Genomic DNA, 26,594 nt, shown 5'->3' on the forward strand with positions numbered 1-26,594 from the left:
TTGATCTGGACACGTCTCCACTCTCCAGCACCGTGTGTCGATCATATGCAATGTTGATGGAATGGTTTTATTTAATCGCGAGAAACGAACAAATAATCACGGGATTACCAAAACGTCCACATTTCTAAGGTCGGTTGTCTGTCGAATAACAACGTTGTGAAGTTGGTGACTTCGGAACCCAAGCAAGACAAACTGCAGGGGTCATCGCTCCCTTCCTTGTCTCCAGTAACATTTCCTTGATTGACATTCCTTCCATCAGATCATATGAGTGCAGCGTTCAGCCCTTCGTTTATGATGATGCAGCGCCCACTGGGAAGCACCACTGCCTTCAGTATCGACTCTCTGATCGGCGGGCCCCCTCAGCCCAGCCCGGGACACTTCGTCTACACTGGCTACCCCATGTTCATGCCGTACCGGTCAGTGGTGCTCCCACCGCCCCCTCCGCCGCCCCCTGCCCTACCCCAGTCCGCCCTGCAGCAGGGGCTCTCGGCTACCCATCCGCACCACCAGATCCCCAGCCTCCAGAACTCTTTCTGCTCTAGCCTGGCTCAGGGCATGGCGCTCACCTCCACCCTGATGGCCAGCCTGCCTGGAGGGTTCTCGGCTTCACAGCAGCACCAGGATGCGGCGAGGAAGTTCGGCTCGCAGTCTCTCCACGCAGCCTTTAATAAATCTCAGGACATTCGTTTGGATGGGGATGACGGAAAGACTTTTCTAGGAAAGGAGTCCGCGGCGCTCCCCTCCTACCACGACTCAGAGCCACTGCAGTCATCCACAGGTACAGTAAACTCTGCTGGACAGGGTTGTTTACATGACCTGACTTAAGGTTCTATTGAGGAAAAGTTTGACTTAGCCTATGTGATATGTGGTTGTCTTGTACCTGGATGCACTAAATGTAAGTCGCTCTGAATAAGAGCGCCCAAGTTGTAAAAGAGAAGTTCAAAGCGAATACTCGTATTTATTAGGCCTATTATTTAAAATAGTGCACATTTGCAAGGTTCATTATAAGAAGTAATTCGAACTCTTAACTTTACCTCATTAATTATGCTATTAGACATAAACCTAACGGACCAATATTACCAAACTACGTCATCAATGTGCAAAGAAATACCCACGTGCAATTTGAGGATAACTTACAAGTTCTACTCACTCAATGTTGGTTTAGGCTATATCCTGTGAATTTCACATCAAACGACAACGATTAAAGTCTACTGATAGAAAGTGAATGTTGCCCCTGAGTGAAAAATGTGTCCTTTTTAAAAACAATTTATTTACAAGGACGCGTCCATATTTTGTAGTGAGAAGCTTGACATGATATCTGCATATCAAATACGTTTATATCAGGCTTTTCAATGAATAGTGCCTGGGGGCAAACTGCCTTCAATTACTGAATTAGCCTATTTTAATTGAAGGATGGGAAAAGCGCCTGCAGTATTTGAATGTCTATAAAACTGTGATCAAAATTCAAAGTCGAGGGTCTATATATATATATATATGAGGGTCTATATGTATTATGAAATACATGTATTATAACACTAACTCCGTAAGTGTTTTTAAGACATTGTATAATATGAATCAATTGCTTTTGTCTCTAAAATGAATGGAATTATGGTCAGCGCGAGGCCTATTTCAGACGTGATATATGTCGTGATATAGCTGATGGACCTATTTCGATTAATATTTCCTTAAATAGATATTTACTTAAATAACTTTCACTTCACTTAAATACGTCCAGAGACAATATAATTTGTTCCTAATGTGTTTGTAACAATATATATAATGTCATAGGCTATTGTTTTTCTGTAACACAATATGTAAAGTCTACTCGTGCATATTTACGCATGAAAGGTCGTGATGTTATTGTGATGAATCAAATATAGAAGAAAGGGAAGTTGCTTATTTTGTAAAGCAAAATGTTTCATTAAAAGTATGATTGTGGTTATCCATTATATAAACTCAAACTGTTGCATATCAGTCCATGATAGGTTACACATTGTAATTTATTTTTCTATTTTGAGGTCAATATAGCCTAAACTAACATTTTCTATTTCCTTACCCCCACAGCCAGAACCCATGGCAAAGACGACCCGAAAGAGGACGAATGCAATCGAAGAGATGAGAGCTTCTCAATGGACAGCGATTTAGACTATAGCTCTGATGACAACACGAACGGTAACTCGATGTGTCAGAAAGATGATGGGGATGGTAACGTGGATGAGGGCGTCCACGGGTCCAACGGCACTGGCAGCACCACGTCTACCGGCAAGAACCGGCGGCGGAGAACGGCGTTCACTAGCGAGCAGCTATTGGAGCTGGAGAAGGAATTCCATTGTAAGAAATACCTGTCTTTGACAGAACGCTCTCAGATCGCGCATGCCTTGAAACTCAGCGAAGTGCAAGTCAAGATCTGGTTCCAGAACCGGAGGGCCAAATGGAAGCGCGTGAAGGCCGGTAACGTCAACTCCAAAACCGGCGAGCCATCTAGGAACCCTAAAATCGTGGTGCCCATTCCTGTGCACGTCAGCCGGTTTGCAATAAGGAGTCAGCACCAACAGTTAGAGCAAGCCAGACCATAACAGTTCTGTATGTTAAACCGATGGACTAAATACAGATTAAGTTAATAACACTGTTTAAAAACAGAAAAACAGCACACACGTTATTTTGGACTTGGGACTACTGATAATCACAAATCAAGTTTATCCTTTGGTGAGTCTTTGTAAACCAGAGGAGAGCTAATTAATTGATGGTACATTGCTTTTCCTTTGCTTTACTGCTGAATCGATCCACTGATGGTAAGTTGATTAAATACCAAGAGACAAAAAAACTCAAAATTGTAACATATGTATCACCCTGGTTACGAGTGTAAATACCGAGATGGACCATAACTATAACCGCCATGGGAGCAAATTGAGAACAATACAACAAGACAATACATCCAATTGTACATTTCCCGAGATATTGAAAAAAATATTGCCTACTTTTACGTCTGTTAGATTTTCTTTGACGTTTGTGTTGCTGATTCTGAAGGACCTTGCTTGTTTTATTGTTGTTTTTGCATCAGGCGCAAATCAGATCAGAATGAACAGCTTTGTCTCAAAAGGAGCACTTATATAATTTCTAATTCTCCTTTATCACCCCCCCCCCCCCCATACCAATACACATATTGTACACATAGCCTACAAATATGCTCAAACACCTCAACCATCAATCACCTCCACCAAAAAGCAAAAAAGTGCCCCTGCAAACCCATCCTACTTTTGTTCTCAGTTTGAGTTTCTGTTTCCATCGTTTCATTCCATGGTTGCTTGAATTATTTTTCCTCGTTGTGACTTTTTCAACAGTCAAGAAGCACGCTGCTAATTTATTTAATATTGTGCAAAAAGTAACTAACATTCCATGACTTATTGAGTAAATAATAAAGTGTGCATTAAAGATGAACCATTAGCAATTATGTCAACAATTTGTCCGTTTGTTTATTGTCATTCCATTTTTGTGCAAGGCCGTTTGAATTTGAAATGTTTTGCGAAATGACGCATGTGCTTTCCTGAGTGCTGGGCTTCGAGTTGATCATTATATTTTAATTCCTTGGTTGCTTATTATTTTCACCAATATATCAAATGCTAATTTGGGATTATTCAACTTGTCTGCAAGTGACAAATATTATTTTCACAATCCACTAAGGAAGATAGTTGGAAGATAATTGCATATGTATTTTATCTTAAAATGAAGGCTGATTAACGACACGATTTCGTTTAGATTTAATTTACAACACAAGTTATACTTTTATTATTAAGACTATTACTTGTAATTACCCTGGAAATATTACACTATTATAATTTATGACTTTCAGATTTATACAATTTTGCCTGCACCAACTGTGAGTTTTGCAGGTAATGCAGAGGCAGGACCAACTGTTTATCTCTCCAACAGTAGAGCCATGCAGTCAGCCAGGGGGGGGGACCGTTTACACCTCTACCCCTCTGCTCCAGCCACCGTCTGAAATTAAGGCCAACCTCGTCGCGTATGTTGGAGCAAATCAACCTGAGGCATGTCAATAATAAATATGTAAGAAGATCTCGCTCCGCGACGCAATCTCGTGTTATGACAGGGGGTGGGTCGTATCAGCCAGGGTGAATGAAACTCCAAGGTCACGCGCTGTGAGGAACACTAATTCCCATCCGAGTGAAACGTCACGAGCACGGCTGTTTAGGAAGGTCGCCGCCCGGTGTCAGCCTTGATCTTCCGCCTCACCTTGCCCCGGCCCCGCGCGCCTCATTTATGGTACCGGGACGAAGCGGTGACGTGTGTTTGGCAAGCCTCCCAGCGCGCCAATTGCTTTGCCATTAATATTGACATCTATTGAGGTGGACAATTTCATCAGCTGGTAGAGCACGGCGCTTGTAACGCCAAGGTAGTGGGTTCGATCCCCGGGACCACCCATACACAAAAAAAAAATTATGCACGCATGACTGTAAATCGCTTTGGACAAAAGCGTCTGCTAAATGGCATATTATTATTATTATTATTATTATTATGAATTCATTTTGATAAGATTACCGACTAAAATAAAACGTAGGCCTACTTGCAGGACTTTCCCCTTGTGATCTCTAAAGACATCTTGTTGATCTCTGTCGGTGATGTTCCGCGCATGAATAGCCTGCGTTAGGCTACACCTGCTAGGCCTACCACATTAGGTCTATAGCCTATACCCTAAGCAGATGAAACAGTTTAAAATGTCACTGGGTAGGACATTTTGTCAGTAGGCTAAATGATAAAATAATCCATTCTGATAATGTATTTATCTGTGTTATATAAACGAATATAAAACAATATTGGTTATTATAATTCGCCTTTCTTGCAATAGGTTAACTTGTTGGATACTAAATAGGCTAGGCTACACATTTTAAGACAAAGCTATTATTTAAAAAAAAGTGTTCATTGTTTTACAATGTTCTAAAAAGCAATTTGTCCCCCCAAAAATGTTGTTTTTAAAAAACACATTTGGAGTTAAATATCATTTTCTACTAGACCTACTGTATATAAATGACACGAATAATATCCTCTATTCCACTGAGTATTGATTAAGCCCACAAGTGTCATCAAATAAGACAACCATCATTCTTTCTCAGCTAAAGCATCCTCAAAGATGGTGCAGTAGTTTAATGATCGTTCTGTGGTGTAGCCCCTCTCCCTCTCTCTGGCAGCATTTAGACAGCGCGATATTCCCCCGGGCTACACCAACGCTATTATCGTCACGCGCATCATTTATCCCAGGCAAGCGCAGCACGCTAAGCACCGCACGCACCTGCACAACATTTTGATGTCAGTCATTGTTTGTAATTCGCACGCCATGATAAGGCACAAATAACGCTGTTATATCCTCCAAATAAACTAGAGCAAATAGGCTATGGATCCTGACATACAAATAGGCCATTTTATTTACATTTAATTAATATTGTGTTATGAGGCCTATAGCCTTCCCAAATCATAAAGTTTATAGTTGCCTCTATTCAACCCACGTAAAATGTATTTTCCCTACTGATTCATCGTTTGAAATTCTCCAAGCACATTTTTTATTATTAAACTGAAATCCCAACTCGTCATTGCAGCAGAAAGAGTGAATTATTGTAAAGCTCAGATTTATGGCGGCAGCTCGCGCTCTGGGTGAGCATCAATGACAGCCCTGGCTACAAGATGAGCTCTCATCACCGGCTCTAGAGGAGTGTGTGTGTGTGTGTGTGTGTGTGTGTGTGTGTGTTGTCTTCTATTCCACACAAACCCGTACACACCCCGACAGAGATCCACTCAGGCATTTGATTACTGGATACTTATAACAAAATATGCCCATTATACAATTAATCAAATAGAGATTTGCTAGATTAGATTGTATTGAAAGAACACACACTGAGCAATTTGTGTAGCCTACTTGAGGAGGATGTTTGACAGAGAAAGCGATATGCAGTATGCGATATGAGTACCGCTAACTCTAATGAATTTTTTTGCAAATTGTAATCAAGCCGGGCCGTCGCGGTTGGCTGATAAATGAGGCCCAAGGGGATAGGTCGGGACCTCCGCTTTTCACTCTAGCATGTCCCCCCTGCACTAAATTAACAGCAACTTGTCGAAGCTTCAAATTAACCCCTAATGATTAATTCTGATGGAAAGCGAGCCATGAGACCAGCGTGGCCTAATAGACTCTGTCTTGAGAATGCTGCTACTGGAAATTAATACTCTATATACCCCACATACACCTAGGCCTCTCTCTCTCTCTGTGTATCTCTTTCTTTTATTCTCTCTCTCTCTCTCTCTCTCTCTCTCTGTCTCTCTCTCTCTATCTCTCTGTGTCTCTCTCTCTCTCTTTCTTTTATTCTCTCTCTCTGTGTCTCTCTTTCTTTTACTCTATCTCTCTGTGTCTCTCTTTCTTTTACTCTATCTCTCTGTGTCTCTCTTTCTTTTACTCTATCTCTCTGTGTCTCTCTTTCTTTTACTCTATCTCTCTGTGTCTCTCTCTCTCTCTCTTTTATTCTCTCTCTCTGTGTCTCTCTTTCTTTTACTCTATCTCTCTGTGTCTCTCTTTCTTTTACTCTATCTCTCTGTGTCTCTCTCTCTCTCTCTCTCTCTCTCTTTTACTCTATCTCTCTGTGTCTCTCTTTCTTTTACTCTATCTCTCTGTGTCTCTCTTTCTTTTACTCTCTCTCTCTCTCTCTCTCTCTCTTTCTTTTACTCTCTCTCTCTGTGTCTCTCTTTCTTTTTCTCTATCTTTCTGTGTCTCTCTTTCTTTTACTCTATCTCTCTGTGTCTCTCTCTCTCTTTTACTCTCTCTCTCTGTGTCTCTCTTTCTTTTACTCTCTCTCTCTCTGTGTCTCTTTCTTTTACTCTCTCTCTCGGTGTCTCTCTTTCTTTTACTCTCTCTCTCGGTGTCTCTCTTTCTTTTACTCTCTCTCTCGGTGTCTCTCTTTCTTTTACTCTCTCTCTCTGTGTCTCTCTTTCTTTTACTCTCTCTCTCTGTGTCTCTCTTTCTTTTACTCTCTCTCTCTGTGTCTCTCTTTCTTTTACTCTCTCTCTCTGTGTCTCTCTTTCTTTTACTCTCTCTCTCTGTGTCTCTCTTTCTTTTACTCTCTCTCTCGGTGTCTCTCTTTCTTTTACTCTCTCTCTCGGTGTCTCTCTTTCTTTTACTCTCTCTCTCGGTGTCTCTCTTTCTTTTACTCTCTCTCTCGGTGTCTCTCTTTCTTTTACTCTCTCTCTCGGTGTCTCTTTCTTTTACTCTCTCTCTCTGTGTCTCTCTTTCTTTTACTCTCTCTCTCTGTGTCTCTTTCTTTTACTCTCTCTCTCTGTGTCTCTCTTTCTTTTACTCTCTCTCTCTGTGTCTCTCTTTCTTTTACTCTCTCTCTCTGTGTCTCTCTCTCTCTCTCTCTCTGTGTCTCTCTCTCTCTCTGTGTCTCTCTTTCTTTTACTCTCTCTCTCTCTCTCTCTCTCTCTCTCTCTCTCTCTCTCTCTCTCTCTCTCTCTCTCTCTCTCTCTCTCTCTCTCTCTCTCTCTCTCTCTCTCTCTCTCTCTCTCTCTCTCTCTCTCTCTCTCTCTCTCAGCATAATGTTTTCCTTTCTCTGTTTTCCTGATTTTGGTCTCATCTGACCACAACACTTTCACCTAGTTCTCCTCTGAATCATTCAGATGTTCATTGGCAAACTTCAGACAGGCCTGTATATGTGCTTTCTTGAGCAGGGGGACCTTGCGGGCGCTGCAGGATTTCAGTCCTTCACGGCGTAATGTGTTACCAATTGTTTTCTTGGTGACTATGGTCCCAGCTGCCTTGAGATCATTGACAAGATCCTCCCGTGTAGTTCTGGGCTGATTCCTCACCGTTCTCATGATCATTGCAACTCCACGAGATGAGATCTTGCATGGAGCCCCAGGCCGAGGGAGATTAACAGGTCTTTTGTGTTTCTTCCATTTGCGCGAATAATCACACCAACTGTTGTCACCTTCTCACCAAGCTGCTTGGCGATGGTTTTGTAGCCCATCCCAGCCTTGTGTAGGTCTACAATCTTGTCCCTGACATCCTTGGAGAGCTCTTTGGTCTTGGCCATGGTGGATAGTTTGGAATCTGATTGATTGATTGATTGCTTCTGTGGACAGGTGTCTTTTATACAGGTAACAAGCTGAGATTAGGAGCACTCCCTTTAAGAGTGTGCTCCTAATCTCAGCTCATTACCTGTATAAAAGACACCTGGGAGCCAGAAATCTTTCTGACTGAGAGGGGGTCAAATACTTATTTCCCTCATTAAAATGCAAATCAATTTATATCATTTTTGACATGCATTTTTCTGGATTTTTGTTGTTGTTATTCTGTCTCTCACTGTTCAAATAAACCTACCATTAAAATGATAGACTGATCATTTCTTTGTCAGTGGGCAAACGTACAAAATCAGCAGGGGATCAAATACTTTTTTCCCTCACTGTAGGTGCATGGCAAGGAATAGCAAATACAGCACTAATATCAATAGAAAGATATAGGAACAAATACAGTACTAATATCAATAGAAATATACAGGAACAAATACAGTACTAATATCAATTGAAATATACAGGAACAAATACAGTACTAATATCAATAGAAATATACAGGAACAAATACATTACTAATATCAATAGAAATATACAGGAAAGGTCTCATTATTCATACAATTATAAAAATATTTACCAGTAATTTCTGCAAAAATATTTTAATATACCTCAGTGCAAATATAGTCTCACTGAAGAGGTTTGACTTTGCTAAGGACAAATGCATTTTCTTCCAGAAATTGTTACCATCTCAATCAAATCCATCATAAAGTAAATGTTCAGAATAACTTAAGTAGAAATTCTTATTTTGCAAGAGTCAAAAAACATCCAACTCTAATTCTAGATGCACAATATCATTCACATCCACTGTAGATACATTGATGAACGTATTCCTAAATATATTTTATACAACTCTAACATTCCACAAGAATCTTTAGAGTGATCATCTAATATGTATATCAATCTTTTTTTTGTTTTTTACTGCATGAGTTTATTATTATTGAGAAATAATCAACTATTTGCTTGGAGAACATGTGTTCCTTCAAAAGAGGGAGTGAATTAAAATACAAAACTAAGATTTGTGGGAAAACTAAATCCACACTTAAATAATTTCAGATGCAAATGAAAATGTCATAATTAAATAGCATTCTAGATTCAACATTTTACATTAAGTTGGTTATTTCAGGTTCAGGTATGAAATATAGTTATTATATTGTCCCAATTTGTCCACCACTTTTAGCATAAAATACCATAAGAAAAAAAATATGTGTTGGGCTACTATTGGCCAATGTCGTTTTCATGTAATTATTTTCATTTAGTTATTTATTAGTTATTTTCAGTGTTAGACATCTATGGAAAGTGTGTGTTGAGGATGGAAATGTATTTCTTGAACATCATTTCAGATTTTGCTTGAATTGGGGTTGAGACAATTCCAAATCAATTCAGCAGATGAATTGCAATTCAATACAATAATTGAAAAAATAAGATTTATCATCAATGTGCATTTTTCACTTCCTGAATTTAATTTCAATGAACTTCTGAATTGATAACAGTTTATTAGAGGAACTGACACCTTAACCCAGAGTAAAGCATTAGTCATTTATCCAGCCTCTATATCCATAGTGTGCCATATGGTCTGTATAGTTCACCATGGAGACAGATGTCATAACCAAACAGGGACACAGTCAGATCCATAGCTACTGGTCAGTCTGTCAGAGGATTACCTTGGTGATCTGTCCCGTTGGATCGCCCTGCAACAGCCTCATACCACCATGGCACCTAGCTACCGTTCACGCCTCATTTGGGCGCTCCTCTTGCGTTCATAATAGTTTTGTCTGTCGGAGCAGAGCGGTCTGTACTACCCAGTGCTCTGCTCTCTGACACTGTCTGACTCATCTTGTACACTGTGTGTGTGTCTATCCTCTCGTTGAGGCCATAACAATAAACACGGAGTTCATACTGACTCAACACCACAATGCCTGGGTTGGGACAGAAGGCATCTCTTTACTTTGACTTGACCTTTGAAATGTAGTTTCTGAGCCTTTACGTAGTAAACTGCTAAATGGGCATTTGAAAGTATTTAAATATGAGGAAACTGGAATCCAATAGAACCCCAGGCATCTGGAAAGGTTCTCTCCCTCACAGCATTACTGTTTACTGAGTAACCACTCTAACCACTCTAACCCCCCCCCCCCGCCGCCTCCCCTCTCGCTGCTCTTTTCCTCACTTCCCTGTATAATCTCTTTAATTACATCTGCTGTCGTGGCCTGCCACGGTCCCATTGTCCTCCCCTGTGCCTGGTGCTTTGTGAGGGCAGATCCCTGTCCGTCTCCCCCACCTCCCCTGTGCCTGGTGCTTTGTGAGGGCAGATCCCTGTCTGTCTCCCCCCTCCTTCCCCTCCCTGGCTGCTTTGTGCCCCCCTCGACCCTCTTCCTGAATCCCAGAGGGCTGGAGAGGGATTAAAGGGGTATTATCCCATAACAGCTAGGACATTCAGGACCCCGCTCTAACGCCTTCATCTGCACCACACACACACACGCATAGACACATACACACCTAGTCCCCTGTAGCTCAGTTGGTAGAGCATGGCGCTTGCAACGCCAGGGTTGTGGGTTCGTTTCCCACGGGGGGCTAGTATAAAAAAAATGTATGCACTCACTAACTGTAAGTCGCTCTGGATAAGAGCGTCTGCTAAATGACTAAAATGTAAATGTAAGCACATTGGAGCAGGCAGCGACAGCACAGAAGTACACTAGCGCACACACACACACACACACACACACACACACACACACACAGCTTAATTCCAGGCCTCCTCCAACATATCCATCTCTCCCAGTTCCCACCCGTTATCCATGTTTTGTTTTAACAGACATTAACAGTTATACTAAGAGAGCATATTTTGTCTTTATTGAAAAGAGACACATTACAGTAGAAGACTGTATTAGGTATTATGTTTCAACACGGTACTGTACAGATAACACACTCAATACAATAACAATAATAATAACAATAATAATTAGGAGAACAATGAACATTTGAAAAACAACGCTGCTTGATGCTGATAGGTCACAACAGAGGTGGAAGGATAGGAAACCCTTTAGGAGGTAAGAGGTCTTCTTCCATGTCTAGATAGTATTATAACCATATTAAATAACTTGACTGGCAGTCCTCTCGGGTTGGGTTGTGTAGCTACATACATGATGGATGACCAACGACAATGAGGCAACAAAATACACACCGGAACCAAATAAACAAAAACAAATGACCATACTGAGTGTTTGTTTATTAGTTTTGTGGTTGTTGTTTATTACTTTACATTATGTACAGGTGGTGAACGCTGTGCTGATGGTGCTGCTGTGTGTCGCCTGGCGTTGACAGAAGGGAGAGCTGTGGACGGTGTAGAGGTACTGAAGCAACACCAGACTGATTGACATGGTGGGTGTGTCCCCCCCCCCCCCCCCCCGTCTACCTGTTCTAACCCACCGTAGAGCTCTTCTCCCTGCAGGGGTTACACTGATACGTCTCAACGTCTCACGTCTAAACAGTTGCTTCTACATAGCCTGGAAACCAAACTGATATGCTCCGTTTCACCATTGAAACAAATGACACCTTTTGGATTCTAGGCTAGCTTCTTGATGCTTCCGGAAGCCAACTATAAGGGAGGACAGCTCACACTATTGGCTAATAATGAATTCCACTGGCTACCTCAGAGAGGGAAGGGAGAGCAGCTTGACCACCAATGAGGACTGTGTCTAATACTATGTTTCACCTCTTCATATCTCCTACTAGTGTGAGAGCCAGGGGCTGAGACAGGAGCTGTTTCAGGCCAGCAGACACTATTAGGGAAGAGATGAGGGATCTACACAAACATCCAGCCATGCAAAGTGTTCTACTGGAAAGACTTTCTGAGGAGAGGACTGAAGAGGGTTAAAGTCCATCAAACTGAACACGTAGTGCATTTTGTTGCCATAAATAAAAGGACCTCGTCTTCTCCTCGGTCAAAACCTCCCTTAGAAGTGTTATTAAGGGGGTTGAACCCCGCTAGCGACTAGGGAGAGGTTTAACGTTGCTATTTCTGCTACAATAAGGTTCGATAAGGTACAATAAAAGGTAGGTTTGGGTAGGTGCACTTTAGTGTTCATGGCTGCCTGTGGACGACACCGGATGTCTCAGCACTTCTCATGTTAATCACTCAACATGATTAGCTCTTTTCACATTTCTATTGGACACAGAAAAGCAGAAGGAGTGTGTGTGTGGGATGTATGGGCTTGTCTCCAGCGTATGCAGGTATTGCAGGGTGTTGGACAGAAACACCACCATGGAGATGTTAGAATGGATATCAACACCTGTCCTCCATATTGCTTTAATACCTGTACAGGTCAGGCAGGAGTCACTACTTATATTAGGCGTTTACATACACACACACACACACACACACACACACTGGGGAGGTAACATTAAGGGCAAAAGCAATCATAAATAGGGGAGCATTTGATGCATAGGAATGGTTTTGGGGGAGAAAGACATCACACCCGCGGACGCTCACACACAATAAGGTTTCAGAACAGGCAAAGGCAGAGAGCAGAGATGTTGGCAACAGGAAGAGGAGGCAAGGAAAGGAAAGAGGGAGAGGAGGAAAGGAAAGAGGGAGTGGAGGAAAGGAAAGAGGGAGAGGAGGAAAGGAAAGAGGGAGAGGAGGAAAGGAAAGAGGGAGAGGAGGAAAGGAAATGAAAGCGGGAGAGGAGGAAAGGAAAGAGGGAGAGGAGGAAAGGAAAGAGGGAGAGGAGGAAAGGAAAGAGGGAGAGGAGGAAAGGAAAGAGGGAGAGGAGGAAAGGAAATGAAAGCGGGAGAGGAGGAAAGGAAAGAGGGAGAGGAGGAAAGGAAAGAGGGAGAGGAGGAAAGGAAAGAGGGAGAGGAGGAAAGGAAAGGAAAGAGGGAGAGGAGGAAAGGAAATGAAAGCGGGAGAGGAGGCAAGGAAAGCGGGAGAGGGGGAAAGGAAAGAGGGAGAGGAGGAAAGGAAATGAAAGCGGGAGAGGAGGCAAGGAAAGCAGGAGAGGAGGCAAGGAAAGCGGGAGAGGAGGAAAGGACAGGAAAGCCATAAACATTCCAGTAACGTTCAGTCAACCCATCATTGGCTTATTTCTCCCAATAAAAACAACATCACGTGTGCATCCGCAAATCTCCACTCAAACCCCCGAGATAACGCAACGCTCTCAAGAGTAAAGAACAATTTCCTGCTTCCTTTAGATACACCATGACATCCCCACCAAAAGAGCTGTCAAAAAGAAAAAGAAAAGCAGTAGACGAAGAAAGAGTAAAATATCATTTAAACACAGTAGGATTCCAGACCCAGAGAAGCCCTTCCTATTGAGTCACTGAGCAGAAAGGATCAGTCCCAAATGGCACCCTATTCCCTACACAGTGTACTTCTTTTAACCAGAATACTATGGGTGCTGGTCAAAAGTGGTGCACTGCTAAGGGAATAGGGTGCCATTTGGGAGATTCAAGAGGCAGAGACGTATGATTGGTTGTGGAGCAACAGACATGGCTATCCAATGACAGACAGAGGATGGAGGAAACGCATGCTGAGTACTTCAGAAGACCTGATGGGAGGAGGCCCAGAGTCTATCCTGACCAATGACGTCATATATGATGTCAGTCAACTTGACAAGGAAGAAATCAGAGGGCCCAAATTAGGAACTCTTCTCCAAATCAGAAAAGTATAATTCAATGAAGCATTAGACAGTATCCATCCGATCATAATTATTCTACAAAAGCTGACAGCCCATGGGCTAAACTATCAGACCCACATCTTCTTAGATGAAATGAAATAGATTGAACACTGATGAGCCCATCTAGTATAAATAGTGCTACATTTACATTGTGGATGCTTTTCCTGGATCCTTCGCAGATCAATGTTAGTTAATGCCAGTATGGACCTGACAACTGATACATGAACCATACATAAGTCATCAATAGGAAAATGATAGTCACGGTCCTGTCTAGCAGTTTCCTTCCATCTTCTGTCTATCACTATACAACAATACGTTATCATGATGTGTTTACAGCTGAAACAGCAGATGACCTGATCAAACTAAAGAAAAGGCAGAACAATATCCTGGAGATAAAAACAATAATACAAATAAAAGGTTTTCCTTGGTCTCTGTGTGGGTTGAGTGGACCGACCGTATGATGATCCTGAAGAAGGTTCTGATACTATGCATTATGAGGCTTCCTATACATTTTGTAGTTTGGTCTGAGGTGGAGTGTTTTGCTGAATGGTTGAAATCTAAATCTAAGAAGAGAAGATTGTTGTTGAAGCTAGTGGAATTGTGGGGGCTTCAAGATCACGTGGAATTGACAGTCTCTGGTCCCTGAGCCTGGCAATACATACACGCCTTTTACATCTAACAAGTGATTTCTAATATATGAGACAAACTCACTTCTCTCTAGAATTTATCCATTGGTCCAGCAATGCACAATGAGATATACACAATTTTGACGTGATGAACGACCCTATTTTTTTAATTAAAAAGAAAAAGTGTCTGACATGCTATCACACTTTGTTTTATTTCTAAGAAATATCGAATATTTCGGATTTTTTTCCCCACTTTCTTAAAATGTTTATACATCAAGAAGATATTTTTGTTCCACATTTCATTAAAAAAACATCCACAGGAGGAGGATAGAGATAGATCACATAATTTACTGAAGAGAAAAGTAAACACTGATTATGTGGAGAACTAAAGAAGAACAAGAGAGGAGGAGGCTTCAGAGTTCTGTTCAGTCGATCAGTGTTCTTTGTAGTTCTTTGTACTTCGTTGTAGTTCTCGTGTTATAAGGTAGAGATCCCATTACTTTCTTTCCCATAGCCCCACCCAACATGCTACAGACCCTCTTCAAACATCCAAAGTCTTTCCAAATCCGCGAGCCACTGTTTCTATATAGCTGATATAGTAGTGATATAGTGTGTGTGTGTGTGTGTGTGTGTGTGTGTGGGTGTGTGTGGGGGGGGGGCTTGGGTTGAAGCTTGGAGCAGATTGCAGATTGGAGTCAATAGAGCGTATATGAGAAGGGGGTGTCGCCGCTTGTCATGTGATTTTGGCCGCCTCCTCCCCATGTCCCATCATGCTTAGGGCCACATGCAGCCAGGTAGATAGCAGTGGGGGCGGCCGGTGACCTGACTCTACCCGGAAGTAAAGCCAAGCCACTTCCTGCCCCCATGCTTTTACAGGGGAGGGGAGGGCCTTGTGAGGAAATTGACAATTGGACCGAAGCAGGGCGGGGGGGGGGGGGCTATCCCAAAAACTGTTGTCATCATGATGTGGGGCAGAGAGCCCAAAGGGTGGACAGAGGGTTTCATCAACTACAACTTCAACAGGAGTGCTAGGGTCTTCTGTGTGAGATTAGTGGCAGAGTGGAGAGGGTTTAAGGGTCAGGGGTCAACTAGGGCTCTAAGACAAGGAGTGCAGAAGTAGTGGTTCCCAAAAGAGTTCAGCCATTTTCTCCTAAGTCTCTCACTTCCAAAAATGTCAGTTTTTTTCCAGTCAGGATTTTGAGTGTGTAATATGCAGACAATGCCACATTGTGTGTTTAGCCTGTTAATACCCTGCGAGTCGCAGTACCGGAGGCCTCCTGAAGGGGGCGGTAGTGTTTATATGAGTGCAGTGCTGCCCGTGCTGCTGCAGCTGTTGTTGCGGTTGGTGTTGCGTCGGGACAGGTTGGGCGTGGCCATAAGCGGGTAGCGTTCATCGGGACAGCCGTACTGCAGCAGCGTGTCAACACACTCCTGGCTGCTGGCCTGCCGTGCGTACGCCAGCGCACTGTTACCATGGGCGTCCCTCGCCATCAGATCCACCCCGTACTGGAAAGAGGAGAGAGGGATGGGGGGGAGAGGAGAGAGGGATGGGGGAGAGAGGAGAGAGGGATGGGGGAGAGAGGAGAGAGGGATGGGGGAAGAGAGGAGAGAGGGATGGGGGAGAGAGGAGAGAGGGATGGGGGAGAGAAGAGAGAGGGATGGGGGAGAGAGGAGAGAGGGATGGGGGAGAGGAGAGTGAGGGATGGGGGAGAGAGGAGAGGGATGGGGGAGAGGAGAGGGATGGGGGAGAGAGGAGAGGGATGGGGGAGAGAGGAGAGAGGGACGGGGGAGAGGGGAGAGAGATGGGGGAGAGAGGGACGGGGGAGAGAGGAGAGAGGGATGAGGGAGAGAGGAGAGAGGGATGGGGAGAGGGGAGACAGGGATGGGGGAGAGAGGAGAGAGGGATGGGGAGAGAGGGATGGGGGAGAGAGGAGAGAGGGATGGGGGGGAGAGGAGAGAGGGATGGGGGAGAGAGGAGAGAGGGATGGGGGGGAGAGGAGAGAGGGATGGGGGAGAGAGGAGAGAGGGATGGGGGAGAGAGGAGAGAGGGATGGGGGAGAGGAGAGAGGGATGGGGGAGAGAGGAGAGAGGGATGGGGGAGAGAGGAGAGAGGGATGGGGGAGAGAGGAGAGAGGGATGGGGGAGAGAGGAGAGAGGGATGGGGGAGAGAGGGAAAGATAGAGTTATTTGACTTGGCAACATCTTGGCCCATAGACAACATTCAGGGTAAGGAACCATGGAACTGTAAGATCCTGTTGGCATTGCCCGCTCTCTCACCCAGATGAGGAGCTGTGTGATGACCACGTTGCCCTTGCGGCACGCCAGGTGAAGGGCGGTGCGTCCGTCTCCCTCTCCACACGTCTCGTTGACCTGTTCCCGGGAGCCGTGAGCCAGGAGCAGGATGACGGAGCGCAGGTCCTCCTCAGCCGTGGCCCTCAGCAGCTGCTGGCCCAGGGATAGGTCCATCCCCGAGAGCGACGCCAGGAACAACCGCTGCTCGTACTTAGCCCGGATCCAACGCTCACGCTCCTCCCTGAGAGAGAGAAACACACAGAATAGTGGTTAAGATGAATGTTCAGTATCTTCATATTATCTTGTGATGTTACCTTCTCCATCTGTTCATCTAGTCACACTCCTCCCTGGAGAAGGAACACAGAGGACAGAGGAGAAGGTGGATGTTCACCATGGTACTACCATACCTAGCAGTGTGGATATCTGGTCACTGTTATAGGGCTATCTAATGGGTGTCTTTGGGAACCACAGGACCATTCTTAGCAAGAACCTTTAGTTCAGATGGTAAAAAAGTGATGGAAGAGTGGGTTAACTAGGAGTGGGTTAACTAGGAGTGAGTTAACTTGGAGTGGGTTATCGGGGAGTGGGTTAACGGGGAGTGGGTTAACTAGGAGTGGGTTATCGGGGAGTGAGTTAACTTGGAGTGGGTTATCGGGGAGTGGGTTAACTAGGAGTGGGTTATCGGGGAGTGAGTTAACTTGGAGTGGGTTATCGGGGAGTGGGTTAACTTGGAGTGGGTTATCGGGGAGTGAGTTAACTTGGAGTGGGTTATCGGGGAGTGGGTTAACGGGGAGTGGGATAACTAGGAGTGGGTTATCGGGGAGTGAGTTAACTTGGAGTGGGTTATCGGGGAGTGGGTTAACGGGGAGTGGGATAACTAGGAGTGGGTTAACGGGGAGTGGGATAACTAGGAGTGGGTTAACGGGGAGTGGGATAACTAGGAGTGGGTTATCGGGGAGTGGGTTATCGGGGAGTGGGTTATCGGGGAGTGGGTTATCGGGGAGTGGGTTATCGGGGAGTGGGTTATCGGGGAGTGGGATAACTAGGAGTGGGTTAACTAGCCTAATCTCTGAAGGAGAAAGAAAAGGCCCCATATTATTGAGAGAGAGAGAGAGAGAGAGAGAGAGAGAGAGAGAGAGAGAGAGAGAGAGAAGCGGGGCTGTGTAAGTACAGAGTGGTAACAGTTTCCAGCCACTCAATCTAATCCTGTGATGTGATAGCGCTAATCTCTCCCTAATCCCCGCCATGTAAACACGGCCTTTCAGCCCAATTGGGATTATCCATGCCTCAGTCCTCCTGTTAGAGGGGAGAGGCACCACAGTGGCCCGGCGAGAGGATAGGGGAGGGACAGGAGAGAGGATATAGAGCTGTCCTGTACCCGTAAAAACAACAGTCACCCTCAGGGAGTCCCGGGTCCCCCACTAACCAGGATATGGAGAACACAGGACAGTGGAACCTCACTGCTGGCTTACTTCCTCTGTAGTTACCTTCTCTGGGTGGAGGGTTAGGGCTGAGAGAGAGCACTACATACACACACCAGGAAAGAGAGAGAGAGAGAGGGACTGAGGAAGACAGAGAGATGGATATCTGTAGAGTGGGAATCAAACCTTTCCATATCCCCTCCTACTGTTAGTGCACTGGTTTTGAAGACATTTTTCACACTGCCAAATACCTTTAGAATTTTGTTGAGACCCTCAAATTCAACAAAGCCGTTGACAGCAACCTAGTCACCCACCAGAGGTTTCTGACCCACTGTCTGGGAACCACTTAGGACAGGTCATGAAATGCTGGCTTCTCAAGGCAACAGGACAGCCACTGGACTGCTTAAATGTTGACAGGTCTGAGGTGTAGGGGATAACTCTAAATCGCCTCGTCAGCCATAACAGATGATTGATGAGATTTTAGGGTGTCTCAGAGGGTTAACCTCAAACAGACCCATTGGCGGAAGTAATTGCAAATTAGCCGTGTGTGGAGGGTCTCTCTCTCTGCAGGAGATAGTGTTTTATCAGAGAGAGGGGGGCAGACGGACGAATGATAAAAATAGTCAATCTACAGCCCTGGGGATCGATGCCCTGCGACATCCTTCTTAATCAAAGCCTCGGCAACGGGACGACCGGGCTCAACCCCCCGGCAACGATTTCCTTTTTCTTCGAACCACCGCAACTGCGGCTGAGCATCATCACACACACACACACACACACACACACACTTGCTCTTACATACTCGCTCTTACACACACACACACAGGCAGGCAGCTAACATCAAGATGTTGGAAATGAGTTTCTGGACAAATTTGAGTCAAAGTAGCTATAGGCTAGGAAGGAGGATGTTAATTGGCTAACTTCTGTGGTTCTACTCTAGCACTGCAGCAAAGAGAAAAAGAAAGAAAGAAAAATCAATGGACAGTTTTAGAGGTGTGGGAACCCAGTAGAATCTCATTAACTCTCTCCCCAGAGAATAGACTCACTGTGTTGCGTTTGGTTGTGTGTGTGTGCGTTTGAGGGGGTGTAACCTGGGTATGGGGGCCTGCCTGCCATATTACACTCTCTGGTCGGGGGCTAGCCGAGCAGGAAGGAATGTCCCTGGTCTTCCTGCCTGTCCCGGGGAGAGAGTGAGGAGGCTGGGCGGAGGTACACGGGCCAGAGCCCCAGGACAAAGCCCCAGGGAGGGTGGGGGAGGCTGGGTGGGGTTGGGGCATGGACGGTCTCGGCAGGGGCCTGGGCCCTCGTCTCTCTGGGTGTGTGTGGAGGAAATGCGGAGGCAGCACTTCACTGCTTCCTGGCACGCATGCCTTCCCCAGAGGACAGAGTTGCTATGGGTTGGAGCCTGGGTCTTCCCCAGAGGACGGAGTTGCTATGGGTTGGAGCCTGGGTCTTCCCCAGAGGACGGAGTTGCTATGGGTTGGAGCCTGGGTCTTCCCCAGAGGACAGTTGCTATGGGTTGGAGCCTGGGTCTTCTCCAGAGGACAGTTGCTATGGGTTGGAGCCTGGGTCTTCTCCAGAGGACAGTTGCTATGGGCTGGACCCTGGGGCCCAGAGGCAGAGACAAGGGCCCAGGCTCTGCCCAGATACACTTGACACACACGCACAGGAGGTGGTCAGGCACATTGTTGGATTCAATGGGAACGGACACACTCAGGGTGCCATGGTGACAGCACAGCATTGTAAGGGAGAAGATGAACTGTCCACATTCTCTCACACACACAAGTGAGCAGAGGACAGGATGGATGTCCACCCCTCCTACAACGGCCTCCACAACGCGTGACAAAACACACACCCCACTGACTTGGGTAGTGAAACGCAATAACACTAAACTGTTGTTTACAACACTGCTGGTATAGCCTACTCACAAGAACATAAGGACATTATTTCCTTCCTGAATGGGAAAACACACTACTAAGAATAAAATCCATTAGTAAGTGTTGGGTTTTTCCAACTCACATTCGGTCTTCACCTTAATGTGTTAGCAATAAGAGGTAGCATGCTACCATTATCCTCCGGTTAGAGTCTTGAGAGAGAGAGCAGTTTGGAAACTAGAAAGGCTAATTGGACTAATTAGCTACTCAGAAAGGTTCTCTGACAATAGCTGGGGAGGGTGGTGTGAGTGTGTGCCTGAGGGTTCTCTCTCTCTCACGGTCTCTCTCTGTGTCTAAGAGAGGTACCTGTCTGACTGCAGCTCACTGTTCCACTGCGTTTGTCTCACTTATCACATTGGGTTAGAGGACAGGCTGTAGAACCATGGACCACTATGAAGATAATTAACCACAGGTCCTGCTCAGACGGAGGCTGACAGACACACACACACACACACACACACACACACACACACACGCAGGATGCAGGCACACACACACACGCTGAAATGAGTGCACACACTCCACGCCTATTCTCTCTCCCTCTCTCACCCCCTACAGCAAATGCTTAAAAAGGGAACACGAAGGGGGAGTGTGTGTGTGTGTGTGTGTGTGTAAATAATAATCACAGGAGGCAGATTTCCTAGCCAGTCTAATTAAACACTACAGATCATGCCAGCGAGGGCTCCTACATGTCCGAACGCAATGAGCCTTGCACATGAAATGCCCCCGACCACAACACACACACACACACACACTTCAACGTTTCCCATTAGTGCATTCATGTGAGATGACAGTAACACATTAAAAAGGCCCTTTATTATGATGACAATGACTTAGGTAAATATATTCAACCCTGAGCCAGAGGAAAACCATACATTTATGACCTCGTTTGCTCTCTCTGTACTGTAGGGGTTAAGGAACAGTAGTGAATGGTAAATACATAGCGGTGTGTGTGTGTGTTACAAGCTGCAGTTAAATCCATGACAAACCCCTTGGTTAATATAACAGCGTGCTGGTTTGATTGACAGCTTCATTAGCCTGTGTTAGGAGGTTGTTAGCGGGACCGCTTACTTCCGCCACCGCAGCGCAGGAGATGAGCGACAGTGGGGTTCTATCGCCGTTGGAAACAGTGGGGCGGAATGTGCTTGTCTGGGGTTACCCGGGGATAAACAGGGGGGCTGGTGTCAGTCTCAGACTGTCATCTGGGGCCAACTGGAGACAAGAGCTGAAGAATAGATATCTGTCATTTCCTGCCTCTTTTAGGTGCATGTGTGTGTATTATGTGTGTGTGTGTGTGTGTGTGTGTGTGTGTGTGTTGGTTCTTCCTGGCCAGTCTCTTTGTTGCAGCGTGTTTACACACTAGCCCAGTAGTTTCCTGTCTCCCCTCCACCCCCAGGCAGAGCCCCGTCTGTTTGGTCAACTATGACAGCCGTCCACTCCACTGGGCCGTCCGACCGTGACTGGTCACCAGCTGCTCTCCACCGCCACTACGACCAGGGGGGAGGGAGGGGGGGGGTCTATGACCTCAACATAGACCCTGGATACAAGACTCACAGCAGAGTCCCTCATCCTAATAATCAGAACAATATTCAGTATCTACCATTATGGTATTATTACCAAATTAGAATTTCAATCATTTATATGTTGCCTATTAAAGTGATGAAATTATTTTGACATGCAGAGATTCATTAAGTGACAACATGATGAATCGTTGTTTTCCACCTAAAATGAAGTTGACCTTATTACCAATGTCCAAAATTACCACCATTATCATAACTGTCATCACCATCATCATTATTCCCAGCATAATTACCGTATAGGGCTGTTATTCGATGCCCTCCAATAACATGACATCATCATAAGATACTCCTCAACATAATCATCTTTAGCTCTTAACGAATAGAGAAAACATCCTTGTTAACATAAACAAGAAAATAAATGCCATATCATATTCCCATTCTAATAGTGTAGTGATAGATCTGATCTGCAGTGGCTCTATCAATGAAGTGGTGTGAAGTGAGATGTATGTGCTAAGGCCTTAAGAGTAATATGAGAATCCTTCATTACAGACTGAGTCAGTGGCAGAGCAGAGCAGTGAGAGGAACCAGGTTGGACTGAAGTCTTCAGTCAGTGACATAAACACACACACACACAGCGTCGTTAGTCAGTCAGTGAGTGAGCCGAGCGGCCCACTCCTTTGGCCTAATTAGCCCTCTCTAATTCAGCTCGTTAGGACTCGTTAGAACTCGTAAGGGTTCCACTGACTCCCAGGTAATGAGGTCTGACAGGAGGAATCTGTCACCTGGACAGCTCCCCCAGTACCACCTGAGGAGACTGGTCTGGTGATCTCACCCTGATCATACACACACAGGCTCACATCCAGAGAGGAGAGAGGGAGTCACTAGAGGGTACAACACATACAGAGAGGAGAGAGGTAGTCACTAGAGAGTACAACACATACAGAGAGGAGAGAGGTATTCACTAGAGGGTACAACACATACAGAGAGGAGAGGTAGTCACTAGAGGGTACAACACATACAGAGAGGAGAGAGGTAGTCACTAGAGGGTACAACACATACAGAGAGGAGAGAGGTAGTCACTAGAGGGTACAACACATACAGAGAGGAGAGAGGTATTCACTAGAGGGTACAACACATACAGAGAGGAGAGAGGTAGTCACTAGAGGGTACAACACATACAGAGAGGAGAGAGGTAGTCACTAGAGGGTACAACACATACAGAGAGGAGAGAGGTAGTCACTAGAGGGTACAACACATACAGAGAGGAGAGAGGTAGTCACTAGAGAGTACAACACATACAGAGAGGAGAGAGGTAGTCACTAGAGAGTACAACACATACAGAGAGGAGAGAGGTAGTCACTAGAGGGTACAACACATACAGAGAGGAGAGAGGTATTCACTAGAGGGTACAACACATACAGAGAGGAGAGAGGTAGTCACTAGAGGGTACAACACATACAGAGAGGAGAGAGGTAGTCACTAGAGGGTACAACACATACAGAGAGGAGAGAGGTAGTCACTAGAGAGTACAACACATACAGAGAGGAGAGAGGTAGTCACTAGAGAGTACAACACATACAGAGAGGAGAGAGGGAGTAAGGGTGGGGGGGGGGGGGGGGTAGAAGGATTACTTTATCCTATCCCAGGTATTCCTTAAGGTAGTCACTAGAGGGTACAAGGTACACATGGTACAACAGACAGAAGAGGAAGACCGACGGAATATATGTAAAATAGAGAGCAGACAGATACTAGACCCCCCACCACCTCTCTAAGAGAAAAAAAACAAGGGGTCTGAAATCAATTACACTTTGGTCGTTAGCTGCCCTTGGACAGCCACAGATAATTAAGCTCAGCGCTTTTTTATGACAAGCAGATTAGAGTGCCTCTCCGTTACTGGGCCTTTGCCTGGCCTGATACTGCTCTCTGATTGGCTGGCTGGAGGAAAATGGGCAAAGCTGATAGGAAGTGCCCTAAACTGGATCACAACACTCCAGTAGTGGCATGAAGGGAGGGGGAGAGAGAGAAAAATAAAGAGGGAAGGAGAGAGAGAGAGGGGGAGGGAGGGAGGGAAGGAGAGAGAGACAGAGACAGAGACACACAGAGAGAGAGAGAGAGAGAGAGAGAGAGAGAGAGAGAGGGGGAAGGAGAGAGAGAGGGGGAGAGAGGTAAGGGAAAGAATGGGAGAGGGACGGAGGTGTCTGGCTGAGCACAACCCTGGCTGCCTATCTACCTTATGACCCGACCAGGAAGTCCTCAGAGAGTCCAGACCCAGACCCATTGACATTTCTGTTCATATTAGCCCTGATGCAGATGAGTGGGATTAGAAGGTGTTTTAATGGACATTTTTACCCCTTTTCTGAAGCTTCTCACAGGGGACCTGGCTGAAACAGAACAGTTTCACAGCTCCAGTGGTGCATACAATCACCCTCCCAGAAACAGGCACGTCATTATGGCTCAGATTCAAGTGTTTTAAATGGCAGAGGATTTCTATTTCTCCACTAAGTTAAGGACAGCACATAGGCCTACTGCGTGTAGACATCAATCTGTGTCAATCTTTATGGGACAATCAAATTAAATAAACTATTGATACATTACAGAAACAGATAAATACAGCCTGTCTAGGTTTCAGACATAATTAACTTGATCTCATTTGCAAACTATCAAACAGTGGGGCTATTAAATTAAATTGGGAGTAGAAATTCCATTTTTTCTCAATTAGCCCCTGCTAGATCTGTTATGGTCTATTTAAAATGTTTACCAGCCAAGGTTTGTACTAACAGTGAACCAATTCAGTCTGAACACATTACCAAGACAATGAGGAGAACTCGCTGTTTTTATGAGCAAAATACGCCAATTACAGAAAGGCCTAGCTACCTACCACTTCACTTACTATCCACATACAGACTCATCTGTGTTTAAGGAATGGGAAAATGAGAGAGAGAGAGAGAGAGAGATAATACAAGAGAGAGAATGAGAGAGGGAGAATACAAAAGATAATGGGAGAGAGAGACAGAGAGAGAGGATGAGAGAGAATGAGAGAGAGAGAATGAGAGAGCGAGAGAGAATGAGAGAGAGACAGAGAGAATGAGAGAGAGAGAGAATGAGAGAGAGAGAGAGAGACAGAGAGAGAGGATGAGAGAGAATGAGAGAGAGAGAGAATGAGAGAGAATGAGAGAGAGAGAGCGAGAGAGAATGAGAGAGAGAGAGAGAATGAGAGAGAGAGAGAGAGAGAGAATGAGAGAGAGAGACAGAGAGAATGAGAGAGAGAGACAGAGAGAGAGACAAGAATGCGCGCTCAAGAGAGAGAGACTCTCACAGCCAGACACACACTATTATGTATTTCTTCATTATTAAATTGGGGGATGAAACCCTAGATGAGGTCATCTCGTTGACCAGATCATCTGATGAGTCAGCCATAAATAATAGACCCTTAGTCTTCCCTTATTAGCATCCCTCCCCACAACGACCGCATCCAGCCTGGGATGAACGGCTCTCTGATTGGCTCGTCAGCCAGTTTAATAGTAAATTGGAAGCCTTGTTAACCTAGTTGGGGACATGATTACGGGGAGATAGTAAGCAGCCAGTCATGTAAAAAATTATGTCTATCAGGGCCTAATTTAATCAAGGGCAGTTCCCTTTTTACAGATGAATTAGAATGTAGGAAGCCAATTATTTTGAACGTTTACGCTGTGGTCCCTGCCTGTCAGATAAGTATGTGTGTGTGTGAGTGTGTGTGTGTGTGTGAAAGAGATGTTTAAAATGCAGGGCATCACAGGGAATGGCTGGCTCATATTAGTGGGATAAAGATGATGGCTGTGGGATGGAGGGAAGAACCAGCTAGTTAACTAACATATTAAATGGACCAGCTAGTTGTCTAACAGATTAAATGGACCAGCTAGTTAACTAACATATTAAATGGACCAGCTAGTTGACTAACATATTAAATGGACCAGCTAGTTAACTAACAGATTAAATGGACCTCACCAAGAGGTAAGGACCAGCTAGTTAACTAACAGATTAAAAGGACCAGCTAGTTAACTAACAGATTAAATGGACCAGCTAGTTAACTAACAGATTAAATGGACCAGCTAGTTAACTAACATATTTAATGGACCAGCTAGTTAACTAACATATTAAATGGATCTCACCAAGAGGTAAGGACCAGCTAGTTAACTAACAGATTAAAATGGGCCTCACCAAGAGGTAAGGACCAGCTAGTTAACTAACAGATTAAATGGACCTCACCAAGAGGGAAGGACCAGCTAGTTAACTAACAGATTAAATGGACCTCACCAAGAGGGAAGGACCAGCTAGTTAACTAACAGATTAAATGGACCTCACCAAGAGGGAAGGACCAGCTAGTTAACTAACAGATTAAATGGACCTCACCAAGAGGGAAGGACCAGCTAGTTAACTAACAGATTAAATGAACCTCACCAAGAGGGAAGGACCAGCTAGTTAACTAACAGATTAAATGGACCTCACCAAGAGGGAAGGACCAGCTAGTTAACTAACAGATTAAATGGATCTCACCAAGAGGGAAGGACCAGCTAGTTAACTAACAGATTAAATGGACCTCACCAAGAGGGAAGGACCAGCTAGTTAACTAACAGATTAAATGGATCAGCTAGTTAACTAACAGATTAAATGGACCTCACCAAGAGGGAAGGACCAGCTAGTTAACTAACAGATTAAATGAACCTCACCAAGACCCAGGCACTCTACAGCTCTTGGTTTAGGACAGCGCTCACTGGCAGCACGCACAAAAGCGCACATGCACGCACCCGTACACACACACACACTCTAAAGCGTGCACAAACACACCCAAGCACACAGACACGAGGAGAGCCCCAGCACCAGCCCCCCTCTACCCTGGGGGGTAATTACCCTGTGTGGGCCCCCGTCCCCTCTGGTCCCTGGGGCCCAATCCCACCGCTTTGTGGAGGGTTGGCCTCACCCCCACCCACACCCCACACCTGCACCCCCGATCCAGATTAAAAGCCCT

At 45.0% G+C, this 26,594-nt stretch overlaps 2 protein-coding genes across 2 annotated transcripts; one reads left to right on the plus strand and one right to left on the minus strand.

Annotated features, from left to right (window-relative positions):
• Window positions 1–264: 264 nt before the first annotated feature.
• Window positions 265–2,576, plus strand: LOC311119106 (homeobox protein GBX-2-like; the record flags this gene model as incomplete). Its single annotated transcript, XM_084193850.1, has 2 exons — window positions 265–778; window positions 2,065–2,576. The coding sequence occupies 2 exons, from the start codon at window positions 265–267 to the stop codon at window positions 2,574–2,576; spliced, it is 1,026 nt and encodes a 341-aa protein (XP_084049976.1).
• Window positions 2,577–13,549: 10,973 nt separating this feature from the next.
• On the minus strand, window positions 13,550–19,412 carry LOC311119105 (arf-GAP with GTPase, ANK repeat and PH domain-containing protein 1-like; the record flags this gene model as incomplete). The annotated part of the gene is made up of 4 exons (XM_084193849.1): window positions 13,550–15,928; window positions 16,700–16,955; window positions 17,054–17,061; window positions 19,257–19,412. 4 exons carry the CDS (start codon window positions 19,410–19,412, stop codon window positions 15,719–15,721), a joined length of 630 nt encoding a protein of 209 aa, XP_084049975.1. The 3' UTR covers window positions 13,550–15,718.
• Window positions 19,413–26,594: the final 7,182 nt, after the last annotated feature.

Source organism: Coregonus lavaretus (assembly GCF_964263955.1).
Source record: "Coregonus lavaretus genome assembly, contig: HAP1_SCAFFOLD_5860, whole genome shotgun sequence".
NCBI classification, from domain to species: domain Eukaryota; kingdom Metazoa; phylum Chordata; class Actinopteri; order Salmoniformes; family Salmonidae; genus Coregonus; species Coregonus lavaretus.